The sequence below is a fragment of the Staurois parvus genome, unplaced genomic scaffold (genome assembly GCF_062004578.1).
Source record: "Staurois parvus isolate SC_StPar_1 unplaced genomic scaffold, SC_StPar_1.0 ptg000839l, whole genome shotgun sequence".
NCBI classification, from domain to species: Eukaryota; Metazoa; Chordata; class Amphibia; order Anura; family Ranidae; genus Staurois; species Staurois parvus.
The window spans coordinates 4,046,717-4,065,249 of NW_028318635.1; the positions used below are offsets into that span (position 1 = coordinate 4,046,717).

Here is an 18,533-nt window from a genome sequence, read left to right on the forward strand (position 1 = left end):
TCCCTGAGTATGAATTCTGTGGCCCTGAGTAACAATTCTGTGTCTGTGCGAGTAACAATTCTGTGTCTGTGCAAGTAACAATTTTGTGTCTGTGCGAGTAACAATTCTCTGGCACTCAGTAACAATTCTGTCTGTCCCTGAGTAACAATTCTCTGGCACTCAGTAACAATTCTGTCTGTCCCTGAGTAACAATTCTCTGGCACTCAGTAACAATTCTGTCTGTCCCTGAGTAACAATTCTCTGGCACTCAGTAACAATTCTGTCTGTCCCTGAGTAACAATTCTCTGGCACTCAGTAACAATTCTGTCTGTCCCTGAGTATGAATTCTGTGGCCCTGAGTAACAATTCTGTGTCTGTGCGAGTAACAATTCTGTGTCTGTGCAAGTAACAATTTTGTGTCTGTGCGAGTAACAATTCTCTGGCACTCAGTAACAATTCTGTCTGTCCCTGAGTAACAATTCTCTGGCACTCAGTAACAATTCTGTCTGTCCCTGAGTAACAATTCTCTGGCACTCAGTAACAATTCTGTCTGTCCCTGAGTATGAATTCTGTGGCCCTGAGTAACAATTCTGTGTCTGTGCGAGTAACAATTCTGTGTCTGTGCAAGTAACAATTTTGTGTCTGTGCGAGTAACAATTCTCTGGCACTCAGTAACAATTCTGTCTGTCCCTGAGTAACAATTCTCTGGCACTCAGTAACAATTCTGTCTGTCCCTGAGTAACAATTCTCTGGCACTCAGTAACAATTCTGTCTGTCCCTGAGTAACAATTCTCTGGCACTCAGTAACAATTCTGTCTGTCCCTGAGTAACAATTCTCTGGCACTCAGTAACAATTCTGTCTGTCCCTGAGTAACAATTCTGTCTGTCCCTGAGAATGAATTCTGTGGCCCTGAGTAAGAATTCTCTGGCACTCAGTAACAATTCTGTCTGTCCCTGAGTAACAATTCTCTGGCACTCAGTAACAATTCTGTCTGTCCCTGAGTAAAAATTCTGTGGCCCTAATAACGTTTCTGTGGCCCTAAGTAACAATTCTCTGGCACTGAGTAACAATTCTGTCTGTCCCTGAGTATGAATTCTGTGGCCCTAACTAGCGTTTCTTTGTCCCTAAATAACGATTCTGTGGCCCTCATTAACAAGTCTGTGTCCCTGAGTAATGGTTCTCTGTCCCTAAGTAACTTCTCTCTGTCCCCAATTCTCGTTTCTGTGGCCCTAACTCTGTCCCTGTCCCTAGTACAGAGCGGTCTGCCTCTGTTCAATGACTGCAGGCAAATGAAGATTTCCAAAATGGCCGCTATATATACCTCGACCATTACACAGTGCTGGCTGGCTGGCTGCTGATTGGCTGATGCGATCACATGTCGTTGAGGAATGCATTATGGGGCAGCGCGCCTTGTCTGCGCGCCTTCCCCGACATCCCCGCTCCGTCGCCGCACATGTCAGCCGCCATTTTCGGAAAAATTTCGATTCGCGCGTCCGAATTAGGCTGTTTTTCGGATTCGGCACGAATCGAAATTTTTCCGATATTCGACTCGAATTCCACTTCGGATACTTCGATTCGCTCATCTCTAATAATGATGCTTTGAACTGTTAGAAATAAGCACCAATACAAGAGATGTACTTAAATAGTGTCTCCCTTGTAAGTAGACTTACAATGTTATACACTTTGTTTTCTATACTCTTTCTGAAAACCTTACTAAAAAAGATATTGAAAAAGTTAAAAATAAGCACCAAAAACAGAATTAATGTTTTTTTTTTTTACGGTTATCAGCAAGCAGTGATAAATGCTACAAATCAAATGGTTTTGGATAATCAGGAAACGTGCTAAAGATTTTTTTCAGAAATCTAAAAACATAATCATTCAGTTAAAGATAGTTTACACCAATTATCACAGTAAGGAACTCCATGCAAAATAAAACATGAAATAGAAAACAAGTTGAATGAAAACGTTTTTGGGTGTGCTCATACAATGAGAGTTTTTCTGCTATGCTCTGGGAATCACTTTTGATTGTTTTGGATTGGTGTGTACGCAGGTGCAGTCTGTCTTCTATACTGCAGATGGCGCGCATCCGTATTGGCACTGCAGAGGGAGAGGAAGGCAAAAGGAACATGGTTCCTCAATGGCTTCCTGAGTCACTGGGGAAGCTATCTGGTTGGATGCTGGTCGCCCATGGGTTTGGCACGCTTGGCAAGTGTGTGGGTAGTGTAGGAACAGGTCACCCATCTGTCAGTGACAGTATTGGCACAGGGATAGGATCCAGACCTTGGGCTCAGACCAACTAGGCTGCATTCTGCCCCTCCAGACGCTGTCAGTTCAGCAGAAAGTTGCTCGGCTATACACTGTTGGAATCCATGAGCGTTCCCGGTTGGGCCTCCTTCAGCCAGGCTTGTTGTGAACGGTTTTGCATTTACTTCAATACAAGTTCCAATTTTTGCACCTGAACTAAGTTTGTGTTATTGCCACCTCACCACGCTTCACCCACCCACAGGATTGCTAACCCAAAATTAGGACAGAATAATCCCAAAATAAACTATCTTGATGTCTTTTACCTAAAGGAGAATTCCATCGGTATCACGAGATCAGTATACAGGAGGTACGTGCAATGTGTTAATGATGGCCCTGCTGTCCTTTCTAAGATACAGTGTTGTTAAGACCCTGATACAAGTGGAATATTCTGCAATGGTCGAGTCAATCACCTGATCTCAACCCAATGGAGCATGAATTTCACTTGCTGAAGACAAGCTAAAAGGTAGAAAGACCCACAAACAATGAACAACTGAAGACAGCTGCAGTTAGAGCCTGGCAAAGCATCAGAAAGGAGGAAACCCAGTCTTTGGTATTGTCCATGGGTTCCAGACTCCAGACAGTCATTGCCAGTAAAGGATTCTCAACAAAATATAAAAAATGAACATTTTATTTATGATTATATTCATTTGTTCAATTACTTTTGGTCCCTTGAAAAAGGGGGGATAGCTACTCTTAAGAGCTGTAATTCCTAAACTCTTCCTCCAATTTGGATGTACATACCCTCAAATTAAACCCGAGAGTGTGCACTTTCAGCCCATATCCATTATATAACTATAGCTTGAATATGTTTTGGTAAATACCTGAAAATAACTAAAAAATTGTACCTGTGCCCAAAAACATATGGACCTATCTGTATTTCAGTTTTGGAACATTCAAATAATACCCAGGGACAAGAAGCAACCAGCTACTGGTACAGCTGCACTTGTATCAGGGCCTTCACAACACTATATCTTAGAAAGGACAGCAGTTTAACGTGGAGCTGGCCTTAAGAGATTTTAGATTTTATTAACCTAGTTCATGAATTAGATTTAAAACTCCTTTGCATACCTGCTCTAATAGACAAAAAAGGGATGCTTAAAGTGGTTGTAAAGGCTCAAGGGTTTTTACCTTCATGCATTCAATATATGAAGTTAAAAAACCTTCTGTGTGCAGCAGTGTCCACCAGCCCCTTCAATACTCACCTAAGCCTCATTGCAATCCAGCAATGTGAACTACAGCCTCAGCTGTCCCAGGTCTCTGCCTCCTGATTGGCTAAGACAGCAAGTGGAAGTCTTTGGCTTCCGCTGCTGTCAATCACAGCCAGCCAGCTAATGAGGAGAGATAGGGGGTGGGTCCAAGCCGCAACTGTGTGTGTGAATGGACACACGGAGCAGCAGGTGCCCCCATAGCAAGCTGCTTGCTGTGGGAGCAACCTATAGGACGGAGGGGCAAGAAGAGCCTGGGGGGGACCCAAGAAGAGGAATATTCAGGCAGCTCTGTGCAAAACCACTGCACAGAGCAGGTACAGACATGCTTGTTATTTTCCAAAACAAAAATAAAATGAACGTTTAGAATCGCTTTAACTAAAAATGTCAGCTGGTACTGGTACTGAAGCAGCCACACAAAAAGCATGGAAAATTAATATAATTTATGACTCACATGATTATCAGCAATTAGGACGTGATTATTTGGTATAAAACAGAACAAGTATATTAATTACAGACATTATTATGTAGAATGTTTGCTATTAATATATTCCATATGCGGCTAACTAACTTCAAAATGTTAAAATGAACTCCATATATTTTACTGGGTGTAGAGTTTGGCAATCATCTTTAAAATGAATGTTGGGTAATAATTGAAGCAATTCATGTAGAGCAACTGTTAGTCAAAAAACATATGAAATAAAGAAATGTAATAAGTGTGCTATCAATCTAAACAGTTTTCATACTGTACAAAAGTGAGCAGACAGGGCCAGCCAAAGTGTTGCCCATAGCAGCCGGTCAGCTCTTATATTTAGATTGGTCATCATTGGCAAAACATCCACAAGCAGTTCGTGTGTTAAAATAACAATTACATGAAACTGTGAAAATATTGAAAGGCTAGCAAAAAATTCGGAGGGCAGGGAGTACACTGACCAGGCTGATCAGATAGGGTTATGTCACATTAAGCAGGAAAATAGACCTTTGGCACACCCTTGCACTGTGCTGTGTTGGCCGTTAATCTGTTAGCTGCAGAGCTCCCGATAAATGATAATTGTGCAAGGCCAGAAGAAAACCACACCCATTGTAAGAGCCCTTTAGAATTATTGATTTACAATAAGTAGGCATTTTACAGACTGAAGTGTTTATGCCATATTTCACCAAGATTTATTAAGCCCATAGAACAAGAGATTACTAGCTCACCAATACATGACTGCTGAGAAAAATGATGACAGTTTATTTCTAAATTATACATACATTACTAGCAGAAATCTCAATACCAGTACACAACTCACACCAAATACATATCCAATAATGACAGGATAATATTATGTCACATTCTCACCCTGCAAGGAAGTCAATCTGTACTGCACATTTTATTAGAGAGGTGATAAAGTGATTCATATGATCGTTTTAATCTTTTCTCGAATCTTAAAAGTATGAACCAAACTAATCTATCTGTTGAACTAGCTTACTATAGACCTCAGAGCTAAATATCGACAGATGCTCACATATGTAATGTGTACACGTTAGAAAATCACAATGAAGTGTGTACAGTCACCTCTGAAACTTGAATAACTAAACCCCAGAACACAAATTTATTATATTGCAGCTTAGTAGTCTTTAGATGTGATGGCTGTATTAGTTTTCTTTTTTGTGGTTAAGAACATTTTAGCAAATACAAAATATCAGTTGATATTGCCTGAAATGCAGTGTTCTTGTCTGCTCTCTCCTGGTTCACCTCCTACCTATCGCAACGCTCCTTCAGTGTTACCTATAACTCTGTCTTCTCCTCTCCACTTCCTCTTTCTGTAGAGGTCCCTCAAGGTTTGTCCTTGGACCCCTTCTCTTCTCCATCTACACCTCCTCCCTTGGTCACTTGATAAACTCCCATGGCTTCAAGTACCATCTCTATGCTGATGACACACAAATCTATCTTTCTACCTTTCACCTCACCCCTTCAGTCTCCGCTTGCATTACTAACCTACTAATTGACATATCAGCATGGATGTCACTCCACTTCCTCAAACTCAATCTTTCCAAAACTGAGCTCTTAGTATTCCCTCCAGCCCATGCCCCCTCACCTGACTTCTCCATCAAGACCAATAATACAACCATCAGTCCCTCCCCTCATGCCAGGGTACTAGGTGTAATCCTAGACTCCAATCTGTCCTTTCAGCCCCAAATCCAATCGCTGTCCAAATCTTGTAGACTTCACCTCCACAACATCTCCAAGATACGACCGTTTTTAACCTCGGAAACTACTAAGCAAGTTATTCACTCCCTGGCTATCCCCTCTTCAGTCTATCATGAATGCTGCTGCCAGACTCATCCACCTTAATACCCGTTCCATATCTTCCATCCCTCTCTGCCAATCCCTCCACTGGCTTCACATTGCCCAAGGGATAAAATTCAAAACATTAACAATGACATAAAGCCATGTATAACTCTGCCCCAAATTACATCTCCAAATATCACCCAAACCGTACACTCCGCTCCTCGCATGACCTCCTGCTCTCTAGCTCCCTCGTCTCCTCCTCCCTTGCTCGTCTCTAGAACTTCTCCAGAGCTTCCCCCATCCTCTGGAACTCTCTACCCCAATTTATCCGACAATCTCCTACTCTGCCCACTTTTAGGCGATCTCTGACAACCTATCTCTTCAGGGAAGCCTATCCTGCCCTCAGCTAATAATGGAATCCTCTACTCCTCCTACCAGTTCATCCCCCAGAGTTACTACCTTTTGTACCACTAGCCCCTTCCTCTTAGATTGTAAGCTCCAAGGAGCAGGGCCCTCCTAACACTCTTGTGATGAACTGTATTGTTGCTGTATTGTCTCCCATTATATTGTAAAGCGCTGAGCAAACTGTTGGCGCTATATAAATCCTGTATAATAATAATAATTTCCTGTGAGCTGACCTGGAAACACAAACATCCTTACCTTTCCTCTGTAAAATATGTATCTCTTCAGCTCCCATGTAACAAAGATAAACAAAGGCATGTTTGAAGTCTAGCCTAGGTAACAACCATGGCACCCTCCACAGACAAAGTACAGGAGTAAACGTAGCTACCCTAGAACAGGAAGCATGCTATTTGCAGGAAATCAATGTCTGATAAAAAGAAAATTAATGCAGGCACGACATCCAGGGACTGTTAGGGCTCATTCAGGTGAGGGAATAATCTTGTCTTCCATGCAGAGCTGCTGGCAGATACATGCCTATCCACAATGGAGATGAATGAAGGCAGCCCACAGAAGTAGATGCACACGCAGTGCCGGAACAGACACAATTGCATATGAAAGCTTGACATGTGGGCAGGAGCGGGTGCACGGATCTGAATGCAGAGCCTCTGCCCATAAGCTTCAATATATTACACCTTTACTTTTGAGTTTAGATATGTTTTAATTTGCCTTCTAATACTCGACCTTTGCTGATTTTCCTAGGGACCATTATACAGCCTTAACTTTAATAGAAACATTTTTAGTTTATTCTTGCCAATGCTAAATGAATATTTTTTTGTCTCCTCCTGTTGTTAAACAGTGCTAATCTGCATTTTTAAAACCAGATACTGTATAAGGAACATAACTATAATTTTTTTAGACTTTACTAAACCTGCAAGTTACTTAAGATATAACAGTTACATTAAGTTCAGTAAAAATCAGTTCCATATGTTTTTTGTTAAATCCCATTCTTTAATTAGGATTTCAATTATGACTTCAACTAAGGTCTGTACTAAAAAGCGTGTTTGAATATTAAGATGTCCTATTAAAATAGTAAATTCTGCCATCATCCATTGGTTACTACTGGCAATACCCTTTCCTTGCTTTGAGATTTTATATACAAGTCCCATTCCCCATAGATTATCATTAATATGTGTGTGAGCACCTATTTTAAGCCTACACTGCTACAATAAAAATTACGTCTCTGATTATACCATAAAAATCATTTTACTTGGGAGCCGCTTTCTTGTTAGCTCCTAACCTGAACAAACATTGTGCTCTGATATTCACAGCAGGGAACAGCACATAAATACAACCGCAAGGTATATTAAATGTGAAGGGGTTGACATACTGTGTGCAGGCAACGACCTCCAATGATGAATCATTTTTAGACAGCTTTTATGTAAAGCTTTAACCCTTTTCATCTATTTTTCCATTGCTACTGATCACAATAGAAAGTGCAGGGTGTCCCACAGGAGAGCCTAATGTGATCCTGAGTTTTCTAGACTCAGGATATGAACCAGCTAACCATTAGATTTCCTAGCACAATTCTGTAGTTCCATCATATCTGCGTGTTCTGCATAAAAATTTTGCATCTATATATCCATGCATGTTCTAGCCTTACAGGAAGCCATGAGTAAATTATGCTGCACATGAATGACTAGGTAATTGACAGGAGGCACACAAGAGGCTCCAATAATCCAGGAACAAATAGCCGTGCTTGTCAGTTTTCATCATGCATTAGCTTCTTCGAGCTTTCTGTCCTCTGACTGGGGGCCTCAGAAAATGCAGTCCATATACATCTGATAATGGCAAAGCGAGAGAGCCAGAGAGCATGGCAGAGGGAAGTACAAAATTGTTTCTGAATGACTATGAGGAATGGGCTGTTGACCCAGTATGACCCAGATCCCTACAGTGTTTCCATAGGGGCATCATAACATACAATAACACCAACATTTTTAAGTATCGGAAGACTTAAAGAAACCCTTTAACCAGACCATTCATTTCATCAAAAATATTCCTATAAGAATACTGTATATGTGCATTATACATGATTTATACATGTTATTGGCCTGTAAAAACATCCCTTGTGTTGACATCCAAAACCCTGAGACTGCTGAAGACTACTGCTATCTTGTGAACATGGTGTCAACAGCCCCCCGCAGGCTCAGAGCTCTCACTCAAGTGACACTTTATAGTATTCTTCTTCACTCCTTCCCCTGCAGCTACATAAAAGGTTATAAAGGGAGGTATTGGGAGAAGAGGATGAGTTTGGCCTGCAAAGACAATAATTACACACTCCCAGTGACAATAGTTCGACACTCCCAGAATAGGAGAAGAAAATGATGTGCAAAAAGGAAGGGGGTTATGCTAGGGGATTGACTAGTCACTTTTTCTAACATGTTCATAGACACATTGGCAGTGAAGAAAAAATTGCTAAGGCCGCATTCCAACCTGAGCTTTTTGTATCTCGAAACTCCAAGATGCTCAACAAGTAAAATCCCATTCATTTCAGTGACCCCTGTTAACATCTGAGCTTCTTTTCAGGCAGATTGGGGTATTTTGTACCCCACAGACTTCAATGGAAATGTGCCAAAATGTGTGTTTTATGGGAAAACAGACATTTTCTGTCCAAACAGCAACACTCCACTCCTTATCTCCTCCCCCTAGGGCTTTCTGATTGGCTAAAACAAAAAAGTTTAGGTAAAAAAAACTCTCAAATAAAAACACCTGAAAATCACTCTGTTCAGGTGTGAATGCAGCCTTATGGAAATGAAAAATACTGCAAGTAAACATTTCAAATACTTAATTGTTCTATGCTTATACCTTTAATTTTTTATGAAAGTCTCTGGCTTTAATGCTAACAGATAATGTAGATTTACTATAGAAGTATAGGCTGTTTGCTTAGCAAAGTGAACTTTCACTTAGTTTAGTGAATGGGGTGATGTTGTGCTGACTTCCTTCATCCAATCATGTGCTATTAAAAGTCCTGTTTGGGGTATTCTTTGTAAAGTGAATGTTTACCAAGCTAAGTGAGATTTCCCTTGCAAAGTGAAAAATTACTTTGCAAGGTAAATGTATGTCATGAGCGTCAGACCCCATGTAGTGAAGTAGAGGTTGACGGGAAGTGATCAGCAGGGAACACACTGCAATTCAACATACCCAGAAGTGTAATTTAACATTAGCTTATGAAGACAGTGACATTTCAGCACACCACCTTCTTCTATTGCAGGGTACTGTCAGTTTAACTTTTGGTGAGGGAGTGAGATGGTCACTAAGGGCATTTTAAGGGTTAGGTGTACAGAGTTCAGGTGGGGGCAGTTAGGGGGTACTTTGTGGATAGGCGATACTTTAGCTTTGCAGCCACTGGTAAGGGACAGATTTATCAATTGTTCTTGCGAGCCTGGAAATTAAAACTTCCACCTCTAAACTTCCAGTGCCAAGAACAAAAGGTCTCACTTTTTTACTTACCTCTACATACATCAGCTCCATAGGACTTACATTTTCTATCTGGGCTTAATGTGTAGGGGTACCTTAAACATGTTCAAAGGGTATAAGTTTATACTGGCCATATCTACATAATCAACTCTTCCTTTCCTTTTCTATCTTGCAATAGGAACACAACAACTGTAATCTTGCAATTTACAAATTTGACTGTAACAAAGGCCTTCCATGCAGACACTCTAGAAGCAAGGGGCAAAATTGAGTTTCCATTTATATGTGTAAGAACTGTTTTTCTTGATCGTAGAGACCAAACAAATTCTCAGTGTCCCTTTTTAGTGGCAATATAACAGAATGAAAGGGAGAATCTGATTGGTTAATCTTAACAGCAACTAATATTTTCCTTGTAGACTTGTACACATGAGGCTATGATAATCTTAAACTAAGGATTCATTTAGATTTTAGTGTTGAAAAACAAAGGTCAAAAACCTGTAAAATGCTGAGGGAAACAAATACATGTGAATGAGAATTTAATAGGGAGTGTTAATGGTTTTAAGCAAATGTTATTGTTTTGTTTTTTTTCTTTTTTAAGTTTTTTTTTTTTTTAATCATGCTCAAGAGACGAACAGCTGCAATGGGCATAGATTTGAAGGGACCCTATACATTTTTAAATGTAAGTTTTGGATTTTTCTTTATGATTTGTATAAAATCTTTGTTTTATAAATAAAATGTAATAAAAATGACACATGGTTTTTGCTTTGAGCCATCCTTTATCTGATTGAAACCTTGTAATGAGAACTCTGATAAAAGAGGAGTCATTGCTGAGAGAACTTATTTGAATTCTGTAAAGAATGGGGTTCTTTTAGCATATCTAAAGTGGTAGTACATTCCACTTTTTTAATTATACCTACAGGAAAGCCTATAATAAAGTCTATAATATTATCTCATTACAATATCAACTTGCAGGAACCAAATGTTTAATTTTTTTTTTAAGTTTGCTACAACTTTAAGAAAATGTCATAATTAACATATGAAAAGGAGACTAAAGCTCCACCTACAGTCTCAAGTAGAAAAATGACTTATAAATATGCAATATTTCATATTTATGTGATTAAAACTTTTTTTTATCCTTTTATAGTCCTCACCTAAATAAAGAAGGAAAACCACTATATATATATATATATATATATATATATATATATTTATATACAGTCATGGCCGAAATTGTTGGCACCCTTGATATTTCTCCAGGAAATCATGTATTTCTCACGAAACGTATTGCATTAACACATGTTTTGCTATACACATGTTTATTCCCTTTGTGTGTATTGGGACAAAACAAAAAAAGGGAGGAAAGAAAGCAAATTCGACATAATGTCACACAAACCTCCAAAAATGGGCTGGACAAAAGTATTGGCACCCTTTCACAACTGCGGATAAATAAGAATGTTACAAGCATGTGATGCTCCTGTAAACTCACCTGGGGCAAGTAACAGGTGTGGGCAATATAGAAATCACACCTGAAAGCAGATAAAAAGGAGAGACGTTCACTTAACCTTTGCATTGTGTGTCTGTCTGTGCCACACTAAGCATGGACAACAGAAAGAGGAGACGAGAACTGTCTGAGGACCTGAGAACCAAAATTGTGGCAAAATATCAACAATCTCAAGGTTACAAGTCCATCTCCAGAGAACTAGATTTGCCTTTGTCCACAGTGCGCAACATTATCAAGAAGTTTGCAACCCATGGCACTGTAGCTAATCTCCCTGGTCGTGGACGGATGAGGAAAATTGATGAAAGATTGCAACGCAGAATAGTCCGGATGGTGGATAAGCAGCCCCAAACATGTTCCAAAGACATTCAAGCTGTCCTGCAGGCTCAGGGAGCATCAGTGTCAGCGCGAACTATCCGTCGACATTTAAATGAAATGAAACGCTATGGCAGGAGACCCAGGAGGACCCCACTGCTGACACAGAGACATAAAAAAGCAAGACTACAGTTTGCCAAAATGTACTTGAGTAAGCCAAAAGCCTTCTGGGAAAACGTCTTGTGGACAGATGAGACCAAGATAGAGCTTTTCGGTAAAGCACATCATTCTACTGTTTACCGAAAACGGAATGAGGCCTACAAAGAACAAAACACAGTACCTACGGTAAAATATGGTGGAGGTTCAATGATGTTTTGGGGTTGTTTTGCTGCCTCTGGCACTGGGTGCCTTGACTGTGTGCAAGGCATCATGAAATCTGAGGATTACCAAAGGATTTTGGGTCGCACTGTAGGGCCCAGTGTCAGAAAGCTGGGTTTGCGTCCAAGATCCTGGGTCTTCCAGCAGGTCAATGACCCCAAACATACGTCAAAAAGCACTCAGAAATGGATGGCAAAGAAGCGCTGGAGAGTTCTGAAGTGGCCAGCAATGAGCCCAGATCTAAATCCCATTGAACACCTGTGGAGAGATCTTAAAATTGCTGTTGGGAAAAGGTGTCCTTCCAATAAGAGAGACCTGGAGCTGTTTGCAAAGGAAGAGTGGTCCAAAATTCCGGGTGAGAGGTGTCAGAAGCTTATTGATGGTTATAGGAAGCGACTGATTTCAGTTATGTTTTCCAAAGGGTGTGCAACCAAATATTAAGTTAAGGGTGCCAATACTTTTGTCCAGCCCATTTTTGGGGTTTTGTGTGACATTATGTCATATTTGCTTTTCTGCCTCTGTTTTATATTTGTTCCAATACATACAAAGGGAATAAACATGTGTATAGCAAAACATGTGTTAATGCAATACCTTTTTTGTGTGAAATACTTGATTTTCAGGAAAAATATCAAGGGTGCCAACAATTTCGGCCATGACTGTATATATACAAATTCATACTGCATAATACATATTTTTTCTTGCCAAGTCTCTGCAATCAGGCATTAATTAAAGATCAGTCCTTATAGACACATGCTTTGTAAAATGCATTATTACTGAGAGCCACTAAGGCTTATGTCATGTTCTGTACACTTTGGTATTGGCAAGTAAGTATTACTTTGGTAAGTAATAGCTTGCTGATGGAGAAGAGTAAAAAAAAATGTCATGTCTTTTATTGGCAAGAAAAGAACATTGAATTCAGCAAAAAAGACCAACTCCATTGCGTTCTTATGATATATTTAAATATGAGAGCTGCTATTAATCACTTGTGTATTATTGTTGCCATTCACAGATATACATGACAAGATGCCTAGAATGTGTGTATTGTACTCTGCCTCATGTCAACCTGAACCATGTATAATACAAAAGTGTCTGTGGTGGCTGTCATGAAAGAATCTCAAGAGTCCCATGAGCTCTGCTGCTTTAAAAACGATCACTAAGAAGGAGTACAGTAGAATTGGTTGCTGTGGGATGACATAGTTGCTTGGAGGGATTTGTTTTGCCATCCTTTGAAACAAACCCGTTGGTCTATGTATTGAGCATTTGTGCATACATTTTGCACAAAATTAACAAAAATGGCACAAGATTATGTGCGGTAACGCACTACCTATTCATATGGGTCCCTGTAAGGTGCAAGAAACTGAAGACAAAAATAATACAGGATCTTTTTTCAGTGTATCACACCACACCACAGTAATCCAGTGTTCATTTTGGGCTGCTCCTCCATTTACTCATAGTAAAAATGTACTCTATAAAGGCACAGATGTGAATGGGCCCTAAAGGATAGAAGAAACTCTTGGATGACATCTTTCTAGCTAATCATCTTTAAGTTCAAACACAATTATTGCACAAAATTGTACATGTTGAAAACTAAAATCTTATTTAAATGTAAAAAAAGACTGCTCAAGCTGCTTTGTATACTGACATTACATCCTAGCTTGACCTTCAGCTGGGGCAAAACTATAAAGTGAACAACCATAAAATGCCACCTGGTCTCTTTATTAATAAGGTTATAATTAGGTTATTTACATTGGAATAGATATTGTACATTCTTAAAGCAAACCTGAGGGCTCCAGCAGAGCCATAGGAAGATACTGTATGCTCCTTCCGATACCAGCACCCATACTCCTGAGAGAACCAGGAAAATCACAAGCCAGTGGTGAGAGAGGTTTTGCTTAGTTTTGGACTGGGCCCTTCCTTCACCCTTGCCTCCCTATTAGTCTGTAAGGTAGCCCACCACCCTTTCTGCCAAGTAAGCAGACAAAGAGAATAGCAAGGAATGGGCCACAGCAAGGGAGGAGTCTGTTTTCATCTTAATGCTGGTTTAGATCCCCCCCCCCTGGAGCCCACGGGTACCCTGTAAGAAAAGTTAATATTAGCAAGTTTCAAAAATCTCACCACTGGACATTTGTCACACCCCTTTGCTTTATACGTCCTGTTTTGTCTTATCTTATATAAAGTCTGATTATTCTGTTCAGTTAGACCAAGAAATAAATTAAATGGTACAAAAGAGCTAATACAGTCAATAATATGCTGTTAAAATCTCTGGCCTTCTTTTCAATTACCATGCATGTAATTTACATGCAGATCAATATCCTATTGTAGAAAGGATTTGTTATACTTTCAGATAGCCACCATGCCTCGTCAAATAAATGATGGCAATTCTTTAGGACTTCATACATAGGGTACTACTGCACATTATATGGTGTATGAATACTAAGTAATGACCCTCTATTGTCATCATATACACAAGGTCTTCTGCAGTATCCCTATATGACATGTGTTGTACTTACTCATATCCTCCTATATGTTGTGATGTTGCCTTAAAGTGATTCTAAAGATTGTAATTAAAAAAAAACACAAACATGTTATACTTACCTGCTCTGTGTAATGGTTTTGCACAGAGAAGCCCTGATCCTCTTCTGTTTGGGTTCCCAGCTGGTGGTCCTGGTTCTTCCCCCAAGCTGAGTGCCCCCAAAAGCAAGCTTTTTGCTATGGGGGCACTTGAGAAGGCTTGCTCCCAAGCCACACTCCTGTCAATGGAAATTGTGCATTCACTTACAAAGCATGGATCGGCCCCGCTCCTACCTCACTGGCTGTGATTGACAGCAGCGGGAGCCAATGGTTCCTGCAGCTGTGTGAGCCAATGAGGAGAGAGAGACCCAAGAGAGCCATTGCTGTCGTGCACATCAGTGGATCGAGATGGGGCTCAGGTAAGTATTAGGGGGCTGTAGGGGGAGCTGCACTTGGAAGGTTTATTACCTTGATGCATTCCATCTTTCTGCCTTTGGAACCACTTTAATGTTTATGCACTGGACATCAAGCTATGTTAATTTCATTCTTTTTTTTAAAGACCTATTGAACAAGAATACTAAATAAGAATACTAAGTAATGGTCCAAGTAGAAAAATACTATGATGTCTCTTACTATGATACAAGAATAAGTCTGCACACACACTGAACAATTTTTGCAAGGGTTCAGTGTAGATCTGAAAATTACTCTTACAGAAATGACCGTAACATATTTTGGGATCATTTCATGTGACAGCTAAGGTTTTAGGGCAGTTGGTTGTCCTTTTCAATCATCAGCACTTTGAATAAGGGATATCATTTCAATTTTAACTGCCCTACTTGTTAAACAATTATTTCAACTCATAAAATTTCATTAAAATGATCAACTGCTATTGAAAAATTATTTTAACAGATATCTCTCATTTTATTTGTGTCAGAAATTATGTTTAAACAAAGAAAGCGATTTTGTTGTTCATTTTTATTAAAATTACTATTAAAAGAATAAAAGAAAAGACAAAACTAAAGATATATTATGAAAAGAAAAATATAGTAACATTTTTTGACAGTATTCCCCTTACACAGCAATTGCCCCAGTAGTGTTCGATGCTAGAGGTTACACATTATCAGTGTTTTGTCTTCACAGAACGTGCTTCTTAGACAGATTCTCCCAAGGGGAATGTGTAACTAAGAGCAGCATTTCCACATATTTTAACACAAATTAAACTGAATTTGTTACAGAGCTCACAACACTGGGCAATAGTAAAAGAAATATGAACATGTTAGTTGTAAAGCTGCCTTCGGGGCTTATTCTTAGTATTTATTTGGAATATCAGTGAAAAAGAACCAAGTGTTTTGTTTCTGTAACAGAAAAGTAGAGCAGCAGCTCACAATTGGAAGAGTCAAAGCACCATCTGCAACGTCTGTTTAGTCTTCCCAATCTGTTTGGGTAAAAGCATCTCAAGCTAAGGGAAAAAGGAATGTTAAATTTCAAGTTTGGCCTTATTTTGCTCATACTGGCAAAGCCACATCAGACTGTATGCTCATTCATTTGGACCTATATAAAAAAAATGCTGCAAAGAGTCATTGGGTATATTGTTCCTTACAATCCTTGTGCTCATATTCACTATAATAGTTTTCAAAAGCCACAATCAGACAGAAAACAGATGATATCTGGTACCTTTGGGGTAGAAGATGCAGAAGGAAAGCTGAACAGTGTAAACAGCAAGGGAATCAACCAACATTTGCCAATACTACATAAACCACTAAATCAGTTCCAAGTAAGAAAAGCGGCACTTAATAGGGAACTCTTCTTTAAAGAGGCAACAGCTTTTTGTTACAGCAAAATTTCAAGATTAATAATCCCCTGTAACAGCCATGATATCAGGACTTAGAACTTGACACAGCGTAAAATCTTCAATTTCCAACCATTACAACTCGAGTGTTCGAGTAGACATGTTTTCTAAAATTTTGTATGAAGCATAATAGAATATTTACAAAGGAATTGTACCTGTCTGCAGCAGACCAGCACCGCTGTCCTTCACTCCAAAGTGTTGCTGAATGTCCAGTAGAACACCTGTAAAATATAGACAGAATACGTCAATCTATGGTTCTTATTTACTGGATGAGCCAATAAAAATAACAGCCCTCAAGGCTCTGTCCTCGGGCCCCTTCTCTTCTCCATCTACACCTCCTCCCTTGGCCAACTCATACACTCTCACGGCTTAAACTACCACCTCTATGCCGATGACACACAAATCTATCTCTCAACCCCCCACCTCACCCCCTCGGTCTCTGCCCGAATCACACACCTACTGAGCGACATATCAGATTGGATGTCGCTCCACTTCCTTAAACTGAACCTCTCCAAAACCGAGTTTCTTGTCTTCCCCCCAGCCCGGACCCCACCCCCCATTGACTTCTCCATCACATCCAACAACGCCATTATCAAACCCACCCTGCAGGCCAGAGTACTTGGTGTCATTCTGGACTCCAACCTATCCTTCCAGCCCCAAGTCCAATCTTTAACAATCTCGTGCAGACTCCACCTCCGCAACATCGCCAAAATCCGCACGTTCCTAACCCCAGAAACCACTAAACAGCTCATCCACTCCCTCATCGTATCACGACTCAACTACTGCAACTCCCTCCTCACTGGCCTGCCTCGCCGCTGGCTATCCCCGCTTCAGTCGATCCTGAATACGGCTGCCAGACTCATTCACCTTTCCAACCGCTCCATTTCCGCCACCTTCCTCTGCCAATCCCTCCACTGGCTTCCGATTGCGCAATGGATCAAATTCAAAATCCTAACACTGACGTACAAAGCCGTCCACCATACTGCCCTGAACTACATCACTGACCTTATATCCAAGTACCGCCCAGCACGCACACTCCGCTCCTCACAAGACCTCCTTCTCTCTAGTTCCCTGGTCTCCTCCTCCCATGCCCGCCTCCAGGACTTCTCCAGGGTGTCACCCATCCTCTGGAACTCCCTGCCCCAACCCATCAGATTATTACCTACTCTTCTCTCCTTTAGGCGCACCCTGAAAACCCATCTCTTCAGGGAAGCCTACCCTACCCCCTGCTAACTTGACCGACCTCCTCCACTCTTCCTACCACTCCATCCCCCACAGCTATCTCCTCCTGTACCACTATCCCCTCCCTCCTAGATTGTAAGCTCCAAAGAGCAGTGCCCTCAATCCCCTCATGTTTTGCATATTGGTATTGGTATCCCCTCATATTGGTATTGTTCTGTCACATGTTCTGTCCCCCTTTGTAATGTACAGCGCTGGCCGAACTATTGGCGCTTTATAAATACTGTATAATAATAATATAATAATAATAATGTGGTACCCACTGTGTGCACCTTACTTACAATAAAGAAATGTGACTGTACAGTTCCTATATTTATTGCTTTTGAGTAACCCAATTTTCCCGTGCACATTTCAAAATAAAACCGAGTTTATTTTCAGAAAACCGAAATCAACACAAGACTCAATATCCAGAAAATGCTGGACCAAATAAAAGGAATAAAGAAAGAAGTCAAGTACTGAAGAAGGGAGAAGAAACAGATGCAGTTTGTTCATGCCTAGCATTGCCTAATGCATCCTCTCTCCAGGACATGAGCTCAATTGCTTTGTAAATACTTGCACATTTAGGTCAATAAAGAGTACCAAGGAAATTAGTTTTGCTTTCTTTGTATGCGGTTTTGTGTCTGTAGCCAGGAAAGATTTGCTGCACTTTGCTGTAAATGCATCTCCCAATTCCTTTATAGTGTAGCATGATGTCGGTATTCTATTATAAGAGCATTGACTGAAGATTACAAAAGTACAAAGATTGGTTTAATAGATTATTTAACAGCACTACCTTTCCATTTGCTATATAACTTGCCTCTTATAGCGGATGTATTTTTTTTAATAGCGACAAGGCTATGTTACTGGCATGACTATGGGATGTTTACTTCTACTTCAAATACTATATTTCTGTTAGATATTGGGTTGTTAGCTATCTGTGTCAAACTTTTCAGAATGACCCTTCCTGTTGTTGTTATCATGGGGTTTATTTACTAAAGCTGGAGAGTGCAAAATCAGACTCCCTTCTGCATAGAAACCAATCAGCTTCCAGGTTTCATTGCCAAAGCTTCATTGAACAAGCTGAGGTTAGAAGCTGATTGGTTTCTATGCAGAAGGGAGTCTGATTT

General features: G+C 40.2%; 1 protein-coding gene across 2 annotated transcripts in view; it reads right to left on the reverse strand.

The window, feature by feature from the left end:
* SPNS2 (SPNS lysolipid transporter 2, sphingosine-1-phosphate) overlaps nucleotides 1-18,533 on the reverse strand; it is a 182,655-nt gene that overhangs the window by 89,316 nt on the left and 74,806 nt on the right. For both annotated transcript variants that reach the window (XM_089655403.1, XM_089655404.1), the window contains exon 2: nucleotides 16,344-16,409. In XM_089655403.1, coding sequence (XP_089511529.1) covers nucleotides 16,344-16,409 — 66 coding nt within the window. The remainder of the gene's footprint in view (nucleotides 1-16,343; nucleotides 16,410-18,533) is intronic.